The sequence below is a fragment of the Diabrotica undecimpunctata genome, chromosome 7, assembly GCF_040954645.1.
Source record: "Diabrotica undecimpunctata isolate CICGRU chromosome 7, icDiaUnde3, whole genome shotgun sequence".
Taxonomy (NCBI): domain Eukaryota; kingdom Metazoa; phylum Arthropoda; class Insecta; order Coleoptera; family Chrysomelidae; genus Diabrotica; species Diabrotica undecimpunctata.
This window is the reverse complement of record NC_092809.1, coordinates 135,263,310-135,287,670: the sequence shown is the minus strand read 5'-3', so window position 1 is coordinate 135,287,670 and position 24,361 is coordinate 135,263,310. Positions and strand designations below refer to the sequence as shown.

At 32.1% G+C, this 24,361-nt stretch overlaps 1 protein-coding gene across 1 annotated transcript in view; it reads left to right on the top strand.

Moving 5' to 3' along the window:
* Positions 1-24,361, top strand: part of LOC140445876 (nucleoredoxin-like) — a 172,783-nt gene that overhangs the window by 60,762 nt on the left and 87,660 nt on the right. The window contains exon 6 of the mRNA XM_072538281.1: positions 161-261. Within this exon, the coding sequence (XP_072394382.1) occupies positions 161-261 (101 nt within the window). The remainder of the gene's footprint in view (positions 1-160; positions 262-24,361) is intronic.

Sequence of the window (24,361 nt, the reverse complement as noted above, 5' to 3'; positions counted from 1 at the left end):
ATGAAAAGACTCATTGTTGTACATAGTAGTTGTCTGTGAGACTAAAATAATGCTTAGTGATATATGACAATTTCAACTATTGAAACTACATGAACGGGTGTTTTAATAAAATAAATCAATATATTTTTATTGAAATTTATCAGACATTAATCATTTTCAGTGTCCTCCATGTCGAGCGTTCACCCCACAACTTTCAGAAGTTTACAGAATGATAAGAAAGAAAGAATCGAACTTTGAAATTATATTTGTGAGCAGTGACAGGTAAGTCAGATTTCAGTTATTTCCGTATATACATTTATGACATGCATAAAATTCACATGAAAGAAATTCTTTATTAGAAAATTCAAATATAATTGTTTAAGATATAAATAGAACCACATTCATAATAGTTATGATGGGGATATAATATTGCAAAGTCATGATTGTATAAATATGTAATACATAATTATTATTATATTATTATAACACAATCATTATGCAACTTCTTAATATACTCTATAAACGGTCAATATTCTGCCAACAAAAAATGAGGGGAAGTATTTAGGACTATTGTGAATTTTAAAAATAAGGCAGATTAAGTTTTCAGAACACTTATTTTTTTAAGCCCCAAAATACATAGGCGTGCATAATTTACAAACGCTCCATTTTGTTTCGTTAGATATATGAGTGGAACACAAAGAATATATTTTATAAGTGTGTGATGAATGTGATGGTTATCTATATATTTTTGAAAGGTTAAATTTAATCGGCGTGCATACAAAATCATCTGTACTAAGTTGAATAGGTACATATTGTTAAAAAACACTGAACAAATATAATACAACAAAATAAAACAAAAAATTTGTAAAATATTACGATAGTACAATGTTAATTGGAGGAAATGTAAAATAAAATTTTCCCTCTCTCACACACCCACACCGCTTATGCGGATAAATCGCACCCCTTGCAACTTAACGTCTTTACACACACAAACACACGCACAACAAAGTAAATCCCAGCTTCAAGGACACAAGATTTCCGGAGTAAGATATTTTTATGTCCGATGATGAAAGAGGTTGCTCCTCGTAGAGAGGGTACTTCCCTAACTCCCAAGCTATCAGCGCTGTTCCCCAATCGCAGAGATAACATTGGTGGGCTTTACTTGTTTTTTATCATAGCTGCCTTGGGAAATAGGGCATCCAAGAGGTCTTTCTGCGCTGATGCCGCAGTAGTAGTGGTGGCGTTATGTGCTTTTTCCCTTGTTTCACTTTCTTTTTGTGAATCCTCTAGAATTGTCTCTTCTCTCCAAATGTGTACCCGCCCAGCAAGCCATTGACCTTAGTTTTTTACCTTGGTCACTGGATCTTCGCAGTGGAATTTTGTGTGTGCCGGACGATCGGCTACCGGTTTGGCAAACGGTGTTTACGTATCTCGCATTGTAGCATTTGAAAATTCTTTGGATATGTATTGAAATCCTCTCGTATTTGCTAAAGCAATCGAAAAATATTTTACTGTATTTCATTTCCCATTCGTATTTATTAAAACACCGAATTCTTCCAATTCATCTTTACGTCGCCGAAGTTAATGTAAACCATTTTATAGTTTGTTTATATTTCACAAGTTGTGTATTTTGTCGGTATTCTTTGATATAAGCCTCTCTTAGGATATTCTGCTTTTCAAATGAATATTCCAGTTTATATGTTTTGTTTATACCAATATTGTGCGAATGAATTTTAAAAGTAAGAGTTCACTCCCGTTAAAGCCGGTCGCTGTTAAAGGCGTGTTTAGTTTTGTTGGAGTCCGAATTTATTTTCAAATTCGTAATCTTTTCGTGTTTTCCTTTTCTTGTCACGAAAATGTACTATAAAGTGACAGTAGCAGTTGGATGCTTGGTATTGAGCAGTTTTACAACAGTTTTTGAAGATGGCCTCATGTTGCCATTGTGCTGTACCTGTTCCAGTCTTTGAAGGAGACAAGTTTTCAAGGTTTGTGTTCCAGCCGGTGCTGGCTTCCGCCCTCATCTTCTTATCCCTGGTCGTCATCCCGGATCTGCCCCCAGTATAATTCCAGCATTATTCCAGTTCCCGACCCCAGACATGCAGAGTGAAACTTATTGAAATTTAAGGTAACTTTTTCTGTTAAATTTTAAAGTCAAGACAGACATTGTTTTAAAAAGATAATAATTGCTTTCATTATTTAAAAAGATAATTTTTTTATTTGCAATAATTTTTTTATTTGCCACAGTTTATAGCTCAGTAACATTTGTAAGTTTTGTAGCATCTCCTGAGTTTGTAAATGAATAGGACACATGTAACTTTTTCTTTGTTATTTATATATTTACTTTTGCGACTATTAATATAGACTTTATGTATTATCTGTATTTTTGTAACTTTTTGTGGTGAGACACAATAAATGTTTAATTTATCTCTCTGAACCATTTTGTTTATCTTAGAAAAGTCTCCTAACCCCTGTTTGTGTTCTTTATTTTAGGAAAGAAGAGCTTTTTTTTCTTTTTTCAACAAGATTAGGATTCTTCGAAGCGGCGTCCTTATTTCAAATAGGTAGAGGTCTTTCTTGTTGTTTTTATTTGCCCTTTTGTCAAGGAGATTCATATAAGTATCCATTATGCTAAGGTGATCTAGATTATAAAGAATTATTCTAAGGACACAGGTACACAATAGGCTCGTAGGCTACGTTGTTCAGTACTGGTAGATTAAGAGCGTGGTCATTCATAGAGGTGAATAACACAAAAAAGAATAGATATAAAACAACAAAAACAGTATTTAAGTTAGTTCATTTTATGAATAAGCCCTTCGTGCCAAACTTTGTCAATTGCCTTAATGACGTCTGATCGTCTTATTGTATATATCGTTTATCGTCTGGTATGTTTATTATCTGGAAGAAAATAAAATACTGAGCTACAGTTTACAGTTTTTTTTTTCATATTCATATTATGTCTCAGATGAATTGTTGTCTGCTGCAAGAGAGATAACTAAAGGCTCTATTCTGCTGTCAATAATTTTTTTGAATCTTGGGTCGTTACTTCCGATATACTCTCGTTAACACGGAAAATAATGTTACCGCAGGGACAAACCGCAGAATATGCATAGCCAACACATGCTATTTTAAGTTAAATCTTCTTCTTAAATCCTTAATTATATCATGAAATACAAAGGTAAAACTCTACAAAACAATAATACGCTCAATCCTAACATATGGTTCCGAGATCTGAACTCTTAAATAAAATAGATAAAATATACAGTCAAGCACCCGTAAGGGCTTTCATAGCGCCCAAAGTTAGCTCTAAGCTGGTTTTTGTTTGCAAGAGAGCACTTGTTGATGTTGAATGGAAGGGAATAAAAGGGCTGACGCCCTGGCAAGACAAGGCTCATTCACTTAATCATTCACTTCACGTTCACCCGAACCTATGATTGGAGTCCCTTCAGTACTAGTCAGGATAGTCTCAAAGAGCTTCTGCTGCGAAGGTTCCAAGACTCCTGGACCAGTTGTGGGGGTATGAGACAAACAAGGCCCCACATAGTGGGGCCATCCAAAAGTTTTACAGTCCAACTTCTCCTTCTAGACCGTAGAAGATGCTCTCTGCTGGTCAGTATGCTCACCGGCCACTTGTGACTTATGCGACACCTTTATCTGCTTGGATTGGCGGATAGTCCACGGTGCCGTATTTGTAATCAGGAGAAGGAAACCTCACATGTCCTCTGTAAGTGCCTACCACTGGTCTATTGATATTATTGTCATATTGGCAGATTCTGGGTTCGGTCTTGATGAAATCGAGCCAAATGAGGAAGTTATCCTTGAAGAGACTTATGGCTCCGTGAGGCCACAAGGTGACTGAAGCATTAGACGTTCAGAATAGCAGGAAGGGTTCAGACTTGGAGGCCCCGCTGATTATTGCTGATATGGGAGCCCGGAACAGCCTGAACTCCAGAAATACCGAAGACTAGGTCCTTATGGGCCTATTTCGTATGATACGTTTGATACAATGAACACGTCTTAGAAGGTCTAAGTGTCTGAAGGGCTCATAAATGGGCCCCGTCTCGATCTATCATAACAAAACATAGAATATATTAGGATCCAGATATCGTAAAATATATTAAGGTAGGACTTCTGAAGTAGATAGGGTTCGTTATGCGGATTGAACGAAGTGACCCAGCCAGAAAAACACTCCTTAATAGACCCATTGGCCAGAAAAGAAGAAAAAACCCCAGAATAAGGTTCATTGATAACATCGATGAAGACATAAGAAATATAGAATACGTGCTTACTCTATGCTCTATGCGAACGTACGTAATAATCCAAACTATACATGACGACCTGGATATTTCCACCATTAAATATGAAGGATTATACAAAAATATTACAGAGGATATTAGGCCCAATTATTAAAAATCACAACTTGCGAATTAGATATAATAAATAAATATATGAACAATATAGAGTATTAGTACTAGCACAATCCACTAGGCTGCAGCCATTACATTGTTCGAATTCATAAGAACAGAATCCCCAAAAAATTACTAAATGTAAAAATGCAAGGAAAAAGACCTGTTAAAAACCAAAAAGAGATGGAAAGACGAAGTAGATGTTAATGCCAAAAACCTACAAAACTTCCTGAAGGAGGTCAAGACCCGACTTGCGCTGAAGTGCCATTGCATGGATGGAAGATGAAATCCGCTCGTTTTAGTTATTATCGCTCGTTTTAGTTAATATAATTATCTTAGTGAACCCTAAACAGTACATAATAGGGTAAACAGGAAACGAAGAACTGATTTGCAGGAACAATAATAATTAAACTACAGTAATCAATAAAAACAATTTCCTTTTACGATTTTAAGTAGCATTCTTCAATCAGTTTGATCTTCAAGAAATTACTTTTTTTAACTCTTCTAATAGAAGCACAACTTTTAATTTAAAGACTTCTATTCTAACTATAACTAAAAATGATTGTGGCATGATTTGCAAATGATATTATTATTCTGTGATAAAATCAATTACTTTTAGAATAAATGTATCATATTTTTACTGTATTATACGAATACCGGGTTTAATTATAAAGCCAATTCAAAAACATCTCACTAGAAAATCCTTTTAACGTTCTACGCGATGAAAAATATTCTCCAAAGCGTATCCAATTCCGTTACGCATTACTTAAGTGCTAAAATCTCGCTGGAATATAAAACAGTAGCTTGCCACGGTTTCTGTTGCTGGTGCGTTTCCTCAAAAACAAAGGCGTCGAATTCATCAAAGACCCAAAAGGACTTTTCGAGCCCCACAGCCCAACGCTCCCAGTCGCTCTTTAAATCCCCTCATCCCTTAATCTCGTGCATGTAGTAAACTGTGGAACGTGCTGTTGAAAATATATTGCAACATAACTGTGACATCTCTCGAGGGTGACTAACACGGGGCTTTATGATGGATGGGGTCCACAATGTCCAAAGATTCGTAGCACAGGTTAAATATCTCATTTTATAAAAATTGTGTATCATAGAATTAATTAAAAAATTAATTAATTAAACAAATATATCATGCTGGATTTTTTAAGTAATAATAAAATTGTTTGATAAAATGTTTATTAGTTATAATTATTAAAATTTATTTTATCTTAATGGACAACATAAAATTAGTTTATGGACACTTTTGAGGAATGATTTGTTGTCTTCGATAGGATTATGAATTAATTAACTCATTCAGAATCAAAATTTTATCAAAATAGCTACATTGGCCAAACATCACAATGGCTAAAACAACGCATCGCACAACATAAAAGTGATTGCCGCTTGGGAAAAAATACTTGCGCAGTAGTTGAGCACTATGAAAACACTGGTCATATGCTAGACTATAACAAAGCTCACATTTTGGCACAGACTGATAACTACAAAAGTAAATTATTTCTTGAGATGTATTACACTAACAAAAATAAAAACACTTTAAATTATAAAATGGACACTGGACAGTTAAGTAACATATATTGTAATATATTGAACAAAATTTATAAATATTCAAAATAGCCAACATTCACCTTAATAACAACTAACGTACTAACGTTAGTAATTCATCAAAGAAATATCATTCTTCTGGCCATGGCTCCACGAGCGACAGATTGTCGCTAGCAGTAGCAGTAAAATGTAGCTTAATAAATGAAAACAACAGCAGTGATACTGAGTGGCTCCACGCGCTGTAGATTGTCGCTTCGTTTCGAGATCGAGACGCGTCGCCAAGGTCGTGTCGCGTTCGAATAGATCCGGACCTATTTTTTAGCAGTAATTTGCAGCCATTTGTGGCTCCACTAGCAGTAATTTGTGGCTTGTAGCGGTAATTGCCATTTAATCGGATATTTTTGTTCTTTTTTGTTTATTTCTCTGTGTTTGTTAAGTTGTTTCTTTGTTTTTATAAATGACTTTATGGTTTTTTCATACAATTTTGTCTCTCGAATCGTAAAAAAAATTATAAGTTCTAAGAAAGAAATAAATCCATTTTCTTTATCGGTATTCTAGATAACAAAAATCAATGGATGGTTTTTTTTTCAATCCCAATTAACTGTACTTTATATTAGATGCCATTATTAAACAAGAAAAAGTTGAATAAAGAGAATAAACAGTTTTTATTGATTTCCCCAAAAACTATTTTTTGGATTTTCTTCTTCGAACTGGTGATTCATTTCTATATAAGTAGTAGTCTAATCATGTCATATAAATAAAATTTTAATAATTATTGTTTATAGTAAAATTTTATTATCCTTCAGTACTAATGTTTCGTTTTCGATAGCTTGGCGTGATTCAGAAATAAAATAATGCAACTAAGCAGATTTTATGTCGCATCAGAATTTTTTGAATTATTGTAACATAAAAAAGCAAGTTAGATATTGGAAAAGGAAGATTCATTACATCAACCCAATATGATAAACGAATATAATCGACATATGGGAGCCGTCGATCTACTTGATAATTCAGTAGCTAATTACAGAATACGCAGAGGTAAGAAGTGGTGGCGGCCCCTTTTTATTCTAATGAAAGTTTTTTTTTATTTTTAGGTAGATACATGTATAGGATTACAAAATATGTAATTTGAAATCTTACTTTAAGGTAGGTAATTGCTAATTTTTCTTCTGGGCTTAGACTATCGCGCATTGATGTATCCTGTTTTCGTATGACATCTTCTATTTCACATAATAAAAAATTAAAAGAAGACACCGACATTCTGTAATATTCAAAAAACTTGTCAGGATATTCTTTTAATTTGTTGTGTAAAAGAAAAAATTTTCCCGTTGTCTAGGCACTAGAACAGGGTGAATGTGAAATGTATGATGTTTAAGTTCACTTGAAATTTTGATTAATAATTCTACCCTTAAAACAGTTATGTTGAATAACACTTGGTACAAACCTTGTGACTAGCGCCTCTATGAGAGTCAGATATAAAAATATATACATGAGATGTATCAGCTTCCAAAAAATATCCTTATAAAATTTCATTACAATGTTACAGTACTTTCGGCAAAATTGTAAAAATTGGGTAACATTTTTTTTTCTTCAACGCCTAAAAACGAATGGTGCTACAAAAATTTAAACCAAACAAACCCCAATTATTTTTCAGTTATTTACCGATCCTAGAGACAATGTTACCGTTTTTGAAACACCTTGTATATAATTTAACAATTATAAATAAATAAGTTAACAATTTTTACAAAATTTTTGCAAAATGGAGGTGCTTGCTTTAAGATTTTGAACTTTTTTTAACAATAAACACTTTAAACTATCTATTCCCAAATTTTCATGGTGTCGGCCGATATGCGCTCGACCGTTTTGCGCCCTTACCTGAAATCGGCCGGTTTGCGTTCTAACACTTTCTTAATGGAGATGTATAGCTAATTATTATCTTATATCGACCGTTTTGCGGTTTCTTGTAATCGACGTTAAATTTTATTCTACCATAACGATCAGGTAAATAACGGTTAGGCTAGTAAAATTATATTTAAAAAATCATAAAACTATAAAAAAATAAGAATAAACCATCTTCCCTTCACAGTTTCATTCAGGCTTAGGACTGTCATAGTTTATACATAATATAAACATTGTCGTGTTTAGAAGATGTTTTTTTATCTTTTCATTTTTTTTTCGTTTTTTTTTAATTTGTTAACTTTTCTTTTATTTTTTTTTTTAATTTTTTTTGTTTTTTTTTTCGTTTTTTTTTCAAACTTTTTATACAGTAAAATACAAAAAAATCTTGGGAATAAAAAATTGTCTATTAATTGCAGCTTCTGGATATATGCCAATGTCCTTAAATACAACCTTAAGTCCCTTGTATCTTTATATTTCTGTAAAGTTTTGGATATTCTTTCATCAAGATTAATATATATTTTCTTGCGCCGCTTTCCTTCTAGATTGAAAGTAAATCGATCATAAAGGTGATCACAATATTCTGCTTCTTTAACCAGGCACTTCACTAATTGGAATACATTGGGATGTGGTCTTATTAATGTATTCAGACGATGATTCCAACCTTCTAAAACGTTATTACTGCGATGTCTTTGATCATGGCAATTCCACATTTCCTTGGTAATGTGAGTATTTTCTAACCATTGTTTGACAAAGTAGTCATAAAACTATTCCATTTTTTCAGAAATAGGAGAGGTTTCTTGAATGCATAACCAGCCATCATCGATATCTTCTATGGGTAGATATAACGCAGCACACAATCTTATGTGCAAACGTATCTCTTCGTTGTCAGTGTATTCAGAAACAAGTCCAATATTTTGAACATTTTTCAATATACATTGATTGAAATAAAAATTACAACCAGAAATTTTGGCTTCGGGAAAAAGGCACCACTCACTGCCTGTTCAAAATCCAGTTTTATAAGAGATGGTTTCCAATTTGGTAGTTTCTCTTTCATTGATGAAAATAACATATCGTATGTCGTCAATTATATTGCAAGAGAGCGCAAATCGGCCGATTAAGGAAACTATAGTAGTTAGATATTTCTATTATGAAAATTGCAAATTGCAAACCGGTCGATTTCAGGTAAGGGCGCAAAATGGTCGAGCGCAAACCGGCCGTATTCAATTTTCATCTTTGGTTTTTTTTTTGCTTCTAGCAAAACTTTGTGTTCATTAATCGGGCTAATAATACAAAAGCAAAATTGAAGAGAAAGAAATGTATATTGTAGAATAATATAGTAGCGAAATTTGATGTAAGAGTTCACACAAATGAACTCTTTACAGGCCAACGAGAAGAAACAACCACTTACAACAAAATTTAAATGTCATTATTGACGTGTTTGACAATATCACTAATAAGCCATACCCTCAAAATATTTCTAAAAGTGATTCATGGAAGATTATATAGAAAACTAGAAGATGATATTAATGATACTCAGTTTGGGTTCCGCAAGGGACTGGGAACGAGAGAGGCATTGTTTGCTTTTAATGTCCTCTCTCAAAGATGCTTAGATATGAACCTAGATATTTATTCCTGTTTCATCGACTTCGAGAAGGCATTCGACAGGGTCCGACATGAAAAACTAATAGAAGTACTGAGAAACAAAGATATAGACAGACGAGACTTACGAATCATTATCAATCTGTATTGGAATCAAAAGGCCAATATAAAGATAAAAGAACAAAAGTCCGAAAATATAGATATAAAGTGAGGAGTAAGACAGGGCTGTGTTCTGTCACCATTACTGTTTAACGTGTATAGTGAAGCCATATTCCAGGAAGCGATAACGGATCTGGGTGATGGAATCTCTGTAAACGGAAGAATAGTAAATAACATAAGATTCGCTGATGACACCGTTATAATGGCAGACACCCTGGAATCGCTACAAGAATTGGTAAATAGAATTAACGATTATTGCATTAGATACGGACTAAAAATAAATAAGAGAAAAACTAAATTTATGATTGTCTCAAAAACGCAACATGGAAATGAAAGATTAATGATAGAGTAAACCCAAATAGAAAAAGTAGAGACATATAAATATCTGGGAACCTGGGTTGATGACAAAAATGACCAAAGCAGAGAAATCAAAGTCAGTTGCATCTTAGACTGAGGGCTCTAAGATGTTACATATTTTGTATCTTACTATACGGAATGGAAGCTTGGACATTGAAGAAACAACACATAAGAAAAATAGAAGCGTTCGAAATGTGGTGTTACAGAAGAATATTAAAAATCCAGTGGGTTCAAAGGATTACCAATGCTGAGGTACTACGACGTCTAAATAAGGAGTTAGAAATTATGAACAGCATAAAAAGAAGAAAACTAGAATATTTGGGTCACATAACCAGAGGAGAAAAATATGAGCTGCTGGGAATTATTATGCAAGGAAGGATCCAAGGAAGAAGAAGCATAGGAAGAAGACGCATCTCCTGGCTGAAGAACCTTAGAGAATGGTTTAACTGTAGTTCACTACAACTTTTCAGAGCAGCAGCCAACAAAGTGACCATAGCCGTTATGATATCCAACCTCCGATATGAGATGGAACTTTTAAGAAGAAAGAATTGACGTGTTTATAATAAATATTGCAACCACTGGGCAAACAAATAAATAGTAATAAGCAAACAAATTTGAAAGATCCCACTTAAGCGTCAGAAATATCGTGTTCATTACCACTTCATATTATTTTGTATTATGTATATCCGTAATTTTCAAATTCCTATTAGAGGTAAAACATTACCAACATTCCCTATACAGCGACAGCGAACTGGACGAAAGCTAATATAGAAAAGCTCGTATACAATTTTCCTAATGACTTCCGTACACCATTAACTTCATTAAGGACCCCCGTTCGTGTTTGTTATGACTACAGGAATTAATAGCGTTTATAACATTTGATAACAGAATACCCTCCAACTGTACTTTGGTTAATTGAACGCTATAATTCACTGAGGTGTCTACTTCAAACAGTGAAACTGTTAATGTATTATATCGTTTCATATATTTGGACCTTTAAATAGATATACGTTCTAGCACTTAGTGTTGTGCTAGTTTAACTCAGTAATTAAGTTAGAGAACGGAATAGTTGTTTCAAGTTTAATATTGAACTAAATTTAAATAGATTATAGTATGTTTACAGCAACATAATCCTGAATATTTACTATTTAAGGAAAACTTATTTGAAAGTAAAATTGTGGCTTCTCTTAAATATTCGATAAATTTTTCAGAACGATTTTTTTGGCCTTTTTTTTTGTTTTTTTTTTAAAACTCACACCATAGTTTTTGCAATATTCTTCTTATTTGATACAAATCTGTTTCCTGAAAATTGTGTTGGAATATAACATAATATTAAAGTCAACTTGAAGACATTTTTTAGCCAAGGTAGTGAGATGCCTTGCTGTAGCATGATTGGCATCATTTTTCTATAAGATTTGTAGGGATTTAAGTTATTTACAATCCATTAAATTTTATTTTGTATGAAGATGCATTACCTTAGTAAATTCGCACTGTTTCTTCTTTCATTTTTAGCTAGTTTTCGCAATTTTTTTCCGTTAAATCAATAACAATACATACACACATATATATATATATATATATATATATATATATATATATATATATATATAGTTTGGAAAAAATATATAACTGTTTTGGATGGGTTGGAGTCAATAAAAGGGCTATTGGTTAACTATTTTTTTTATATCTCGAGCTTTCAATTGTGTTTACAATTATTATCAAGAGCTAAAAAAGACAAAATATCTTACAAGGTTGAACTAGAAAGAAAAAACAATTTTTTTGTTAACTTACCAAATAACAATTAGTTTAGTGAATAAAAATTGCTGCTAATACATCTTAAAAATAATTAATATAAAAATGTTTTAATCTAATAAATGTTTCTCTGAAAATTTTTATAATTTTGAAAACATTTTTTTAATACAAAAACAATTGAATTTATAAATAAGTTAAAATAGCAACCAATTACAAATAAGCCTCAATGTCATAAATGCCAACTTAAAATTTTTATTTTTGACAATTATATTGCCAAAAATAAAATTTCGTTTAAACATTCTTTTTTGTTACTAAACAAAAAAGAAGAAGATTTATTCACTGTTGACAGATATCTGAAAAAATGTAACAGATATATGGAGAATTAAATATGACATTTTACAAGTTTTATATATAAATCATAAAGAAAGAATATAATTATAAATTTTGCTTAGAGTTTGAATTATTAAATTTAATTTTAATGAACAAACTATCTATTGATCTGTTTTATAATAATATCTACTAAAAAAAATGTCCATATAAAATATAATTTATTCACAAAAAAATAACTCTTTAAAACTTGGAATCTTAGTTCGTATGCTTATATTTGATTTTATCTTTAGAATATCTTAAAGTTTTCTTTCATTCAAATTATTTGACTGACCTTTATTTTTTACACCAATGATGTCTCCTCTCGATCAAAACACAGTTCCTTCCTTGATTGATTATGTCCGGCTACCATCAAATCTTTCCCGTTCTCAGCATCGATCCAAACCGCATACCAGCAAACTACTCCTCCGAAAACACAAGCCCAAGCCTCTTTTGACCGGTACTCTTTATTCACAAACTCTCCTTTCTTTCTCAATTAGATCTCGTGGACTATGCAGACTCAAAAGAGGTATTAATCTTCTCGTTTTTGATCTGCTCTCAGCTTCCACCTTTTTCACTAACAAACGAAAAAAAACACTGGTACTCCGATTGACTACCCGAAAACACGTCTTCTCTTCTGGTCTGCCGGTAACATAATAATCTTTTCAATCTCCCCAGACAACCTTCTCCACTCTCTCATTCCATATCATTCCTTTTTAAGCAATCATAAGCATTCATCTTTCCCACTAATTTTCGATTTAGAAAATTTCCAACATAATATTTAAAACAAATAAACTACTTTCACTCAAATTACTTTTCAGAAACCATTAACAATTTTGCCTTTTTCAACAGAAATAAAATTCCAAATTCTTGTTATCTCATATCTAAATCTAATTCTTATTTACTTTCGAAAAATGCCCACCGCAAAATACAATTACAAGTTTATTCTTAAATCTATAATTATACGAGGTTCCATTGTCCTTTCACTATTCACTCAGTCTTTGAAGGAAAAACTCGTCCGGGTACCGTCACGGAACAATGTCTTCTCTTATTTTAACTATTACAAATAAGTACAGGGTTGTATTTTAACTTATATGCCCGCGGTATATTAAAATAATAAAAAAACTCTTTATTCTATTTCTGATTGATAAACTGATCCATAACAATATATATATATATATATATACATAACATATATTTTCTGTACAATTCAGTACTATAATTATTTTATGTATTGGCAACACGTTTTATCTTTATTGATGTCTGATGACTTACTTGTCACTTGTCTCACCGATCTCTGTACACCTTACACTATTGTACTGTTAAAACAATAAAACTAATTTCTTTTCTAATTAAATATAATAATTGTGTTATTATTATTAACCTGCGTAAATAGGTTATAGTCTCAGCGTACAGAGTGGTATTTTACATAAAAAGCTGGCCAAAACCAAAATTTTAAAAACTAACATTTCGAATTGATTCTTGTACCTAAAACAGGTAGTTATATATGACGTCATCTGGCAATATCCCCTCCCCAAGTAACCCAACCAAACAAATTTGACAGCTGTCATTTCCTAACACGTTTTGGCTGCATTTAGTTCTGAGATTTTACTACACTTTTTTGTACGATTTGTGATTTCTTTATTTTTATAATTCAAGTGATTTTTGTAATAGCGGCAGTTATGAATATGCCAGAGGAAAGTAAGTACTCAATATTGAACCATTTTTCAAAACATTGCCCCTCTAGAACTTTAATCAAAATAAATCCAATTTTTTGTATAATTTTCAATATAAACGAATGCTTTTAGTTACTCTCTACTAATCGATACTGCATAAGATTTTTTATTGGCTATTGTGACAATGGATACCGCCTCTGGCACCCTCTAAAACGAGCAGTGTTTACATCTCGTTCAGTTAGACATAGAGTTGTGGATAAGCAAACTATTACTGAACCTATTAAAATTAAACCTAAAGTAATACAACCTAATAGTAATCAAGAACACGAGGTACGTAGAAGTTCAAGAGATAGACGTATGCCTACTTATCTTAATGACTATAAAGTGAGTATGATGATGGCTTTGTCTGCTAGCAGTCTAACTTCTGAATTACCTAAAAACTACACTGAAGCTGTTTGGATGGGGAATGGATGGAAGGAGGCCATAGATAAACAACTTTTGGCGTTAGAAATCAACGGTACCTAGACTTTGGTAGAACCTAAGGCTGATGATGTAATCATTGATTCACGATGGGTTTTTGTTGGGAAAAATGTTGATGGTCAGTTGGTGAAAAGAGCTCGATTAGTGGCCAGAGGCTATCAGCAGCCTGCATTGGACAACGAAGACGTGTATGCACCAGTAGCTAGATTAGTCACCCTAATTGTACTGTTAGCCATTGCTGTAGGTGGTGATATGGATTTTCATAAACTTGATGTAAAAAGTTCTGTTTTGAAAAGTCCAGTGTCTAGTGATGTGTTGTTAAAGCCACCAGATGGCCCAAGTGTTAAATCTGGTGTAGTATTAAGTTGGTAAAAGCTTTATATGGTTTACGGGAAAGCCCCAAATGTTGGAATCTGACTAATAATAAGCATTTATGTAATTTAGGATTTCAAAGATCTAAGGTTGACCTTTGCTTGTATTTCAATGGAAAAACTTATGTTTTAATATTGGTAGTGGATAGTTTTGTTATTTCAATTTCTGAAAATGATGTCAAATTTTAAAAATCAAATTTAGAGAAAATTTTAGAATCATTAAGTTATTAATCAAATGAGCCAAAACTTATCTTTTTAGGATCAAAAATTGAAAGGAAAGATAAGACTTTAGTTGTTAGCCATAAAAATTTAGTTACAAAAATTGTTTATCGTTTTAACATGGTAAATTGCGAGAAGTAAAATTCCAATGGAACCTAAATTGAATTTAGAAAAAGAAGCTCAATCTGATTTTAAAATCGCTTATACGAAAGTACTTGGTAGCTTGATATATTTGATGCTTGGCACTAGGCCAGATTTGTGTTTTACAGTTTCATTTTTTGGAAAATTATAAAATAATTTTAATAGTAATAATTGAAAGCATCTTAAAAATGTAATTCGTTATTTGAGCTCTACTACCGAGTTGGACTTAATATACAATAAATGCATATATTTATGCTGACTCAGATTTTGCGAGCGATGCTAATGACAGAAAGAGCATATCTGGATATGTTATTCTTTATAATAATAAAGTTGTAAACTGGTCTTCTAACACACAACCTGTAGTTTCTCTTAGTAGCAGTGAAGCCGACTAGTTAGCTCTGTCTGCGTGTATGACTGAGTGTTTGTTTTTACGTCAACTTTTAAGAGAAATGTTTGATTTTCAATATCCTATTAAAATGTTCGAGGACAGCCAAAGTTGCATAAAAATGGCTCAAACTTATGAGACCAAAAACTCAAAACATAGTGATGCAAAAAATCATTCAAATGAAAATCCTACCAAGCCGATAATTGCATATCCAGTAACTTTGTAGAACTTTTAGCTGCTGTCCACTTAGCTAACTGCTAATTTGACTTTGTAATGACCTTGTACATTTATTCTAAATCAGTTGTCATAAGTATTTAATAAGAAGCATATAATGAAAATATAGCAAACATATTCATTTTAAAACTTCGTCTACCAGAAAGTACGAAATATATTAGTATTCTACAATTATCAGAGAGCAACTTTCACCTACCACTGTTAGAAATAGATAGTAGTACAACAGCCAATTATGCATTGTTAGCGATTGTAATAAACATTATACAAAATTATTAAAAGATAATTCGCAACTAATTTTCTATTGTCTTGTGACATACCTGCATGGCGTGTACGTGACAATTGTACGAAAGTTATTTTAATTTAAAATTTAAAAGGAAAATTTCAGTGATTGGCTGTATGCCATAGTTAAAAACAATGAAGTAAAAACTTCTGACTCATAACTTCATACATACTTCTGGTACGTAACTTCAATTGGCTGGTATCAACCGTTGAACTCAAATGTGTCGAGCGGGATCTGTATGTTCCCTTAAGTGAAATCCTAAAATCTAAATACCACAAATCTTATCGGCCTAAGTCTAAACCACGTTTCTGTTGAGTGTGCGATGAGATCATTCGGTTAAACAAAATTTGCTAATATTCAAAAATAACAAGACAAATTAATAACAGATAATGCCGGCTACCGTGTAAACAAAATACCGAAATATTTAAAGTAATGAAGTAACGATATAATAATTATAATTCTCAGTTTGGTACTCGATACTTCATATGTGAATATGATGAAGATGAAGACCTAATAGACTTTGAGAAACTGTATGCATGTCCCTCGACTTACGATTTTCTTTCAATACCTTCAACTTCAGTGTTTGCTGAGAGATTATTTTCTAAAGCATCATTAGTAATTGGAAAACATAGAAATAGGTTAGGTGATGAGTCAGCCAGTTGGTTACGTTGTATTAATTCTTGACCAAAGGAATTAATATAACGTAACAGTAATGTCAAAGGCTATTGTATACTGTTCTTAACTTAATTTGTATTGTATTTTATTTTTTTATTTAAATAAATGGCAAATTGTATAACTCTTTTGTTCCATTTTATATAAGGTCAAGTCTAAGTCAAGTCAAGTAAGTCACAATGTTTAATACAGTCAAGTTTATGTCATTAATTTGGTTTTTTTGTGTTTTAACCATGTTTTAGCACACGTTTTAGCTTATTAAATGCAAACGTTTAGGTTGTTTAGACCATTGTTGTTTAAAACAATGTTGTTTAGACATTTATTAATTTAGTTGGTCTTTATGGCCTTTATGGTATTTAATTTATTATGGCTATGTTAATTCAAACTTAAAATATACCTACTCTGTTAAGCTGTTCTAAGATCTAAAGTAACGTTTAGCAATAGGCTAATGGGTAACTGCGAGACTTGCAAGACTCTTGCTGCAAGACCAAGACAAAGACCAAGACCAAGACCGGGAGCGTAATACCAAGACCAAGACCTAGACCAGGTGAATTGGCGCAAGACCAACACCAAGACTGTCTAAGTCTCGTCTTGTTCTTGCATTTGGGCAACACTAATAGAATTCAAATTATTGGATTATTTGGACGGTTTCAGGAATGCTCTAAAATTATAAACAACTTTTTGGCTTATCAATCAATCAATCAATTAATATCCTTTATTTCATCTTACTTTAACAAGTATTGAAATGCGTCAAATACAATATATGCTCAGTAAAAACTATAAGTACATAAAAACATATAAATTATACACAAAAGCATACAAATTGTTAAAAAGATAAAAAAACAAATAAAACTATTTGACTCTTTAACATAACTAGGTAATTTATTATACAAACGAACGCATGTTGGGTAAGGACCCTTGCCCACAACGGTCAAGTGACGAACAGGGGTCACCAAATCATTTCTGTAACAAAATTGTAGACACTCATTAAGGAAACATCATTTCTGCAAATAAAATTGCATCTATGTGACTTTATATAAACAACACAACGGAAAATATACAGCGAAATTACAGTTAAAATATTTAATTATTTATAAACTGGTCTACAGGAATCCAAGCGCCTTTTAAACGTCATGGTATGAATAATTTTTTTTGAAGAACAAGCACCTCATTAATTCGCGAGAAATTTCCCCAACAAACTGAGCAATATTGCAAAATTGACTGTACATAAGCAAAATAGTTAAGGTTTTAAGATATCTTGGGAGACAAAATTCCTAAGTTGCCATAAAACATAACAGTGCACAGACAATCTTTCCACTACATAATCAACGCGAGAGCTCTAAGTCAAATTAGAATCCAGTTAAACACCCAACAACATAGTGGAGTGGCTATTTACCACTGACCCATGTCAAGTTTTACTAATGGACTTATATCCATAGTAGAAGGTGAAAAGGTTACCATATTGGTCTTTGATCCATTTAAGATTAGGGCATTATTTAAACAGTAATTGTCATCGAATGCCATAGTCTGTGGACTAGTACGCATTTCGATGCGCATCGCCCCGCCTCGAATTTTCCCATTGGCTCTTGACCTGGAAATCCCTATTTATCGCTCGAACAGCGCATATAAATATTGGCGATTTTCAGGTCAGCAGGTCAGTCCCTCACGGGCTCTCCGAGAGCTAAGTGCTCTCGGGCCTCAGCTTCCTGCATTTATTTTCCATACTATGTGGCTGAGGATTGTTTTAACTTAACGGTGTTTTTATTTCGACGAAGAAATTGTCATGTAAGAAATATCTTGCCTTTTTCAAGGCAAGACACCGAAGATAAATATTTTCCAAGTCCATAACCCGAAAATGGACTTAAGTAGAGGAGCTCTCGACAGTATATTCGAAGCCTTCTACAGAGCACCCGGGGATAACAGAAGGTGGTTAGACCCTTATTTGTTCCCCCGAGGTGACATAATGGGTCATACCTTTTACAAGACAGTTTGCTTTTTGTACTATATGAAAAAAATTATCGGAATTTAGTGCAACTGTGGTATCGTCAGCAAATTGTGTGACATAACAGCCTGATTACTGTCCCACGTTTTCTACTTGAACACTTATTGCATCAGAAAAATTATCCAGTGAATTCCGAACCAAACATGTTGAGCTATCGTCTATCAGTTGATTTAAATCATCGACGAAAATTAAAAATAAAAGAGGGCCAATGATGCTTCCCTGTAGAACTCCGGAGAGGACACTTTCTTCTAAAGAAAATATTATATTCGCATTCACATTGACCTTAAGTTTTGAAACCTTTTCGATAAAAAGGTGTGGATCCACTTTAACGCAGTTCCTCTAACACAACTATGATAAAGTTTTTCCAGCAGTATTGGATGATTTACAGTTTCAAAAGCTCGTGCTCAAAAAGTCAAAAAACAAACAGATAACTTTATTACCCCTATCAAAGTTCGATAAAATATGACTGCACAGCGCTAGTAGTGCATCTTGCACACTTATATCCTCACGGAAACCAAATTGAGACTTTTCTATAATGTTGGGCTTGTTAATATACGAGAGGAGACGTGTATGAAACGACTTCTCATATATTTTTAAAAACACAGATAAAAGTGATAGGCCTCGATAGTTATAAAATTGTAATCGCAAAAACAAATCGCTATTTTATTTCATTACGACTTTACTGGAACATGAATTGTTTTAAAGTTATAAGCAAGGAAAGTAAAAAAATCGATGTTGTTAGTAATTTTTTAATATTTTAATTTTTGTTATTAATGTTCCCGACCTATTTGAGAGAGAAGATAAGTCAATCATTATTACAGATGTTATCACCTAACTATTTCTGCAAAAATCCGAATGCCACCTCTCACATCCAATCGATTTTTACATATCCGCTCTGGTCTAACTTGTATAATAAATAATCTAGGATGTCCAATAAAAAAATGGATGAAGTATGACCGATGTAGAACGATGTAGACGTCTTCCAGGGACAGAAAAAAAAGCAATTATGTGTGAACATTTGTCAATGAAAAAATGTGTGCAGGATTGTGTCTTGCTTCGTTTGCTTACAGTGAATTAAAAACAATACCCAGTCGAATATTAAGGGTGCTAAATGACCTTACAATTATTCCAACAAATTAGTAAGCATTAATTTTCGCTTCAAACAAACCACGTTTTGAAAAAATTTAACTAAGAAGATATGACTCCAATATTACAACATTAAGTTTATTACATATCCCGAAGATGATTTGTAAGATATAAAAGAACAGCTGACAATGGCAATCGAAATAAAATTGCAGAGTGGAAGGTGGATTTTTGATTTGCGTCTTATAATAGTTTAAGATGTTGAAACTCAAATTAAGTGGAAAAAATAGTAAACCAGGATATCGACCTACTGGGCTTGAAGTCCTAACATATTATTAGTTTATAAAAATTGATATTTTACTGGTTAGATGAATTCATTTAGAAACTTCATCATGATTTTTCAATCTGAAAGATTATTATTGAAAAACATAAAAAAACAAACAAACAACAAAACTAATTTAAAATTTTCTATTTTCATATTTTATAGTGCCTATCCAGACATCGTAAACCCTAGCGAGACACTCAAGCAGATATTAAAAATTTTTAGTGCTCTTGTTACCTTCCATTTACGCCATCTCGCAAGTGGATATAAACACCGATACACAGAATTCCCAAAGCGGAGAAAATGGAAGCGCATTTAACCCTTGCAGATTTATCTGTAGAAGCGTTGGGTTGTGCAGGGTAATATATTTGTCATAACTATGAAAAATATCTACACTTTACACAAAATTATGACTACATGCGTTTATTTATATTTATACGGTACCAGTCAAATTATTTGCACTCCCGCCCTAGTGTAGTTGAAACAACTTTTAAATAACAAATAACTGTAATTAATTTACTTTTATTCTTTTTTTGAGTTGACTTCTTAAGTGTATAAGATGGCGACCTTCAAATGATAGGTTTACGCCGCAACTAACAAGTTAGCAGGTTCTGGTACTTTTATTAAATAATATTTAACGAACAAAAGATTCGTTTAGTAACCTTCCTCTTCTTTTAATGGTGCTACAACCCTTTGTGAGTCTTGGCCTGCTTAACAATGTTCTTCTATCCTGCCCTGTCGACTACTTTCCTTCGCCACTGCCTGATGTTCATGGTTTTAAGATCCCTCTCTACGTCGTCTATCCATCTGTTACGGGGCCTTCCTCTTGTTCTGTTTCCTTGGGGCTTCCATCTCTGGACTACTTTTACAGCTCGATTATCTGGCATTCTTTCTAGGTGACCAAGCCAGTTTAGTCTTTGTGACTTTACAAATCTGACAATATCTGCGCTCTGCATTAGTTCATCCAGCTCGTGGTTCATTTTAATTCTTCACGAACCATCGCTGCATTGGGTTGGTCCAAATATCTTCCTTAGTATTTTGCGCTCAAATATTCTACTTAATTTTCATCAGTGGTTGAGAGGGTCCACGTTTCACATCCATATGTGACCACAGGTCTAATTACTATTTTGTAGATTTTAAGCTTAGACTCACGATTCAATAGCTTACTTTTTATTAGGTCTTTGTGTGCATATAAGCACTTATTACCGCTAAGAATCCGTGCTTGTATTTCTTGACTGATGTTGTTGTTGTCATTTATTATTGAGCCTAGGTAGGGAACAGTGGAGGCATATTTGTAGGTATGGTTGTCTACCTTCAGATTCTCATGTTCATTCGATTTTGTGCACTTCATATATTTTGATTTGCTTTCATTTATATATAGACCAAACGTAGCAGCTTCTCGTTTCAGTTCTATAACTTTTTCGTTTAATACCCTTTTGTCGCGGCTTATTATGGCAACATCATCCGCATATGAGCATATTTGTATTGATCTTGTATTAATACAGTCGTTTATATCCAGTTTTCTAACAACAGCTTCTAAAGTTAGATTAAAAAGTGTTGTTGATAAGGCATCACCTTGTCTAACTCCATTTTCAATATCAAAGGCCTGCGTCATATCTCCATCTATTCTCACCATAGCTTTGGAACCCTCCAGAGTCATTCGTATAAGTTTAACCAACTTATTAGGTATCCCTAACATAGATAATTGCTTTACATCTTGTGTCGAGTTTTGTTCGAGAAAACATTGTATAAATGTTATAATGTTTCTATAAAAAATATTCATCAATAATAAAAATTTTCAATATTGTATCCAACGTTTTTTCCACCAAATAATTCAAAATTTGCACTTACAGTGAGACTATTTTGTTAAATAACTTTATATTTATATAAGATAGAATAAAAGTTACTATTAATCCATAGTTGACAAACAGTGTAAGTAGAGTTACATTGTTGTTTATATCAGGTGTCGAATTACGCTTCAACTTCAGTCAATCATTGGGAAATTCAACTTTTACAGTATACGTCCCCAACGCTGACAAACCTGAGAGAGAAATCGAAGCATTTTAAGCGTTTACTTACTAAAAAGTCTTTTAAAAAGTTTTTCTTTATTTACGTATTAAAATGTCTTATATTAATAGACTAATAATAATTAAAAATACTTCATTTTACTTTCCTGATCCGAAATAAACGACATGAAACTTTAAAATTTGATTTAAAACTGAACAAAATTTAATTGTGATCACGACTAGGCGTAACTCGTCAAATTTGATTTCGTTAATAGTCCAATTACTGAGGCTTAAAATATGGTAATACCTCCGAATTTTTTATAACTGTATCGATTTCTTTGAAAATTTCAAATTAAGCTGATCTTAACCTCCACTTCAAAAGTTATATACACTCTAGGTGCGCTTTTTGTTTTTAAGGGGTGAAAACTACCCCTTATTGAAGAAACTGGGAAATACACGAATTTAATTATTTTATGCACCTAAATCTTGTTTATTCGCATAAGGTAAATATTGTAATGTGTTTTCTAATATGAAAATTAATTATTCAAAATTTTTAACCCTTAAAACCCTTTAAAACCCTTAAAAGCTAATACTTTTTAAAAAATAATATGAAAATAAAAAACGGGTGTGGCAGTCCAGTGGGACTGCCGGTAGAAGTTATACTTCTATACACGCGTTCGCCGTTAAAAATTTATATAGGAGTCAATCTGCACAATCATTACATATGTAATGCTATAGGTAAGAGAGAGCAGAAAGAGAAAAAGAATTCTTATAAAGTTTTAACTATATGTTTTTATACCACAATACAAGTGTGAAGTGTTTTAACTTCTGTGTTTTTTTAAACAATGGTATACAGCCAACTACGGGGTTTTTCCCATTAATTTTAGAAAAATAATTAGTTATATAGGTATATGGTGCATCGTTTGCTGTATATAAACATTTGACCTGTAATAGGAGTATAGTAAATAAAGGATTGTATCAATATTTTAATGAAAATATATATTTTTATTTTTATATATGTATAAAAGGAGTTGAATGCAAAAAAAAAAATTTACACATACTCTGCAGTAAAATTCATTGTTTATTTTGTTAATAATATAAAAATTACAATACAATAAATATACTGCAACATAATTTAATATAATAATACAATATAAATTAAAATGTAATATGCATAAGTATTTAAAATTGCCAATATACATAACTTACTTTACGAAGATAAAAATAAAAAACCAACAACTCGGATTATGTTGTAAATTTTCATTTTATTTTAAAATTTATGTTTTTTGCGGTAAATACATATATTTAATAAGATTAACGTGAGGTTTTTAAATATTTCAAAAATAAAAAAGGAAATTCATAATTGGGATTCGAACTCACAACCACCAGCGTATGAACCAAACACGTAAAGGATTTGCCAATTAGACATGACACTAACGGATTTCAAAACTGACAGTTCTCGGTAAAACAGTAATTATTTTGAAACACAAAAGCCTAAAATAATTATAAACGTTAAAAATTTTAAATAATACAAAACATATCACATAAATAATAATATTGATACATATTATATTATATATAATATTATATATATTTATATATATACAATATTATATATAATATATATAATATTAAATATATATAAAAAAGGAACATTTTTATTCTCGAGAGAGGAAGAGAGAGAAAATATATCTTCTGTCTCTCTCTTACTCATTATCTTACATATGTACAGTCTGTCCCAAACCCTTCTTTCAGTGCGTCACTAATTTTGACGTCATATAGGATTTTAAGAATGTCGAGAATTATTGCATGAAATTTTAGTTAAATCTGACAGTTGAAGGATCGTAATCGGCTAAATGTGAAAAGGTTATTTTTTGAAAATGTGGAGTAAAAATTTTAAGAATTAAATTTTTTTTTAATTTACATATTAGAGGTCCCGTCCTGTATAAAAATTTTTATTGTGCATTATATTAGAACGGCAGTTTGTCATAATTCCTATTCTATACATTCCAAGGAAAGTGCTTAATTAGCTAAGATTTATTTATGTATTTATTATTATTTATTACAAACACTATGGCTAAAATGTATAGTATTTAAACTACTAATATGAATATTTTTTAGAATAATTTAAAACTTACTTCACGAACGGCAGAAACTGGTAATAAAGTTGTCCCAGCCTCTTTTTCTAATTGAAAATAATTTAATAATTTTAATATTAGTCTTTGTTCATTCTCGGTATATCTCGGCATATTTAAAATATTTTTATGACAATAAATACAAAATTAAATTTTCACTGTAAAATGTCTGAAAATACTATCCTGGAATGACAATTATCATTTTATCAGTTGACATTGTCAAAGTACTGTCACTATCGAGACCATCTGCGTCAAATTATATTTATGCGTATCATTGATTGGATATC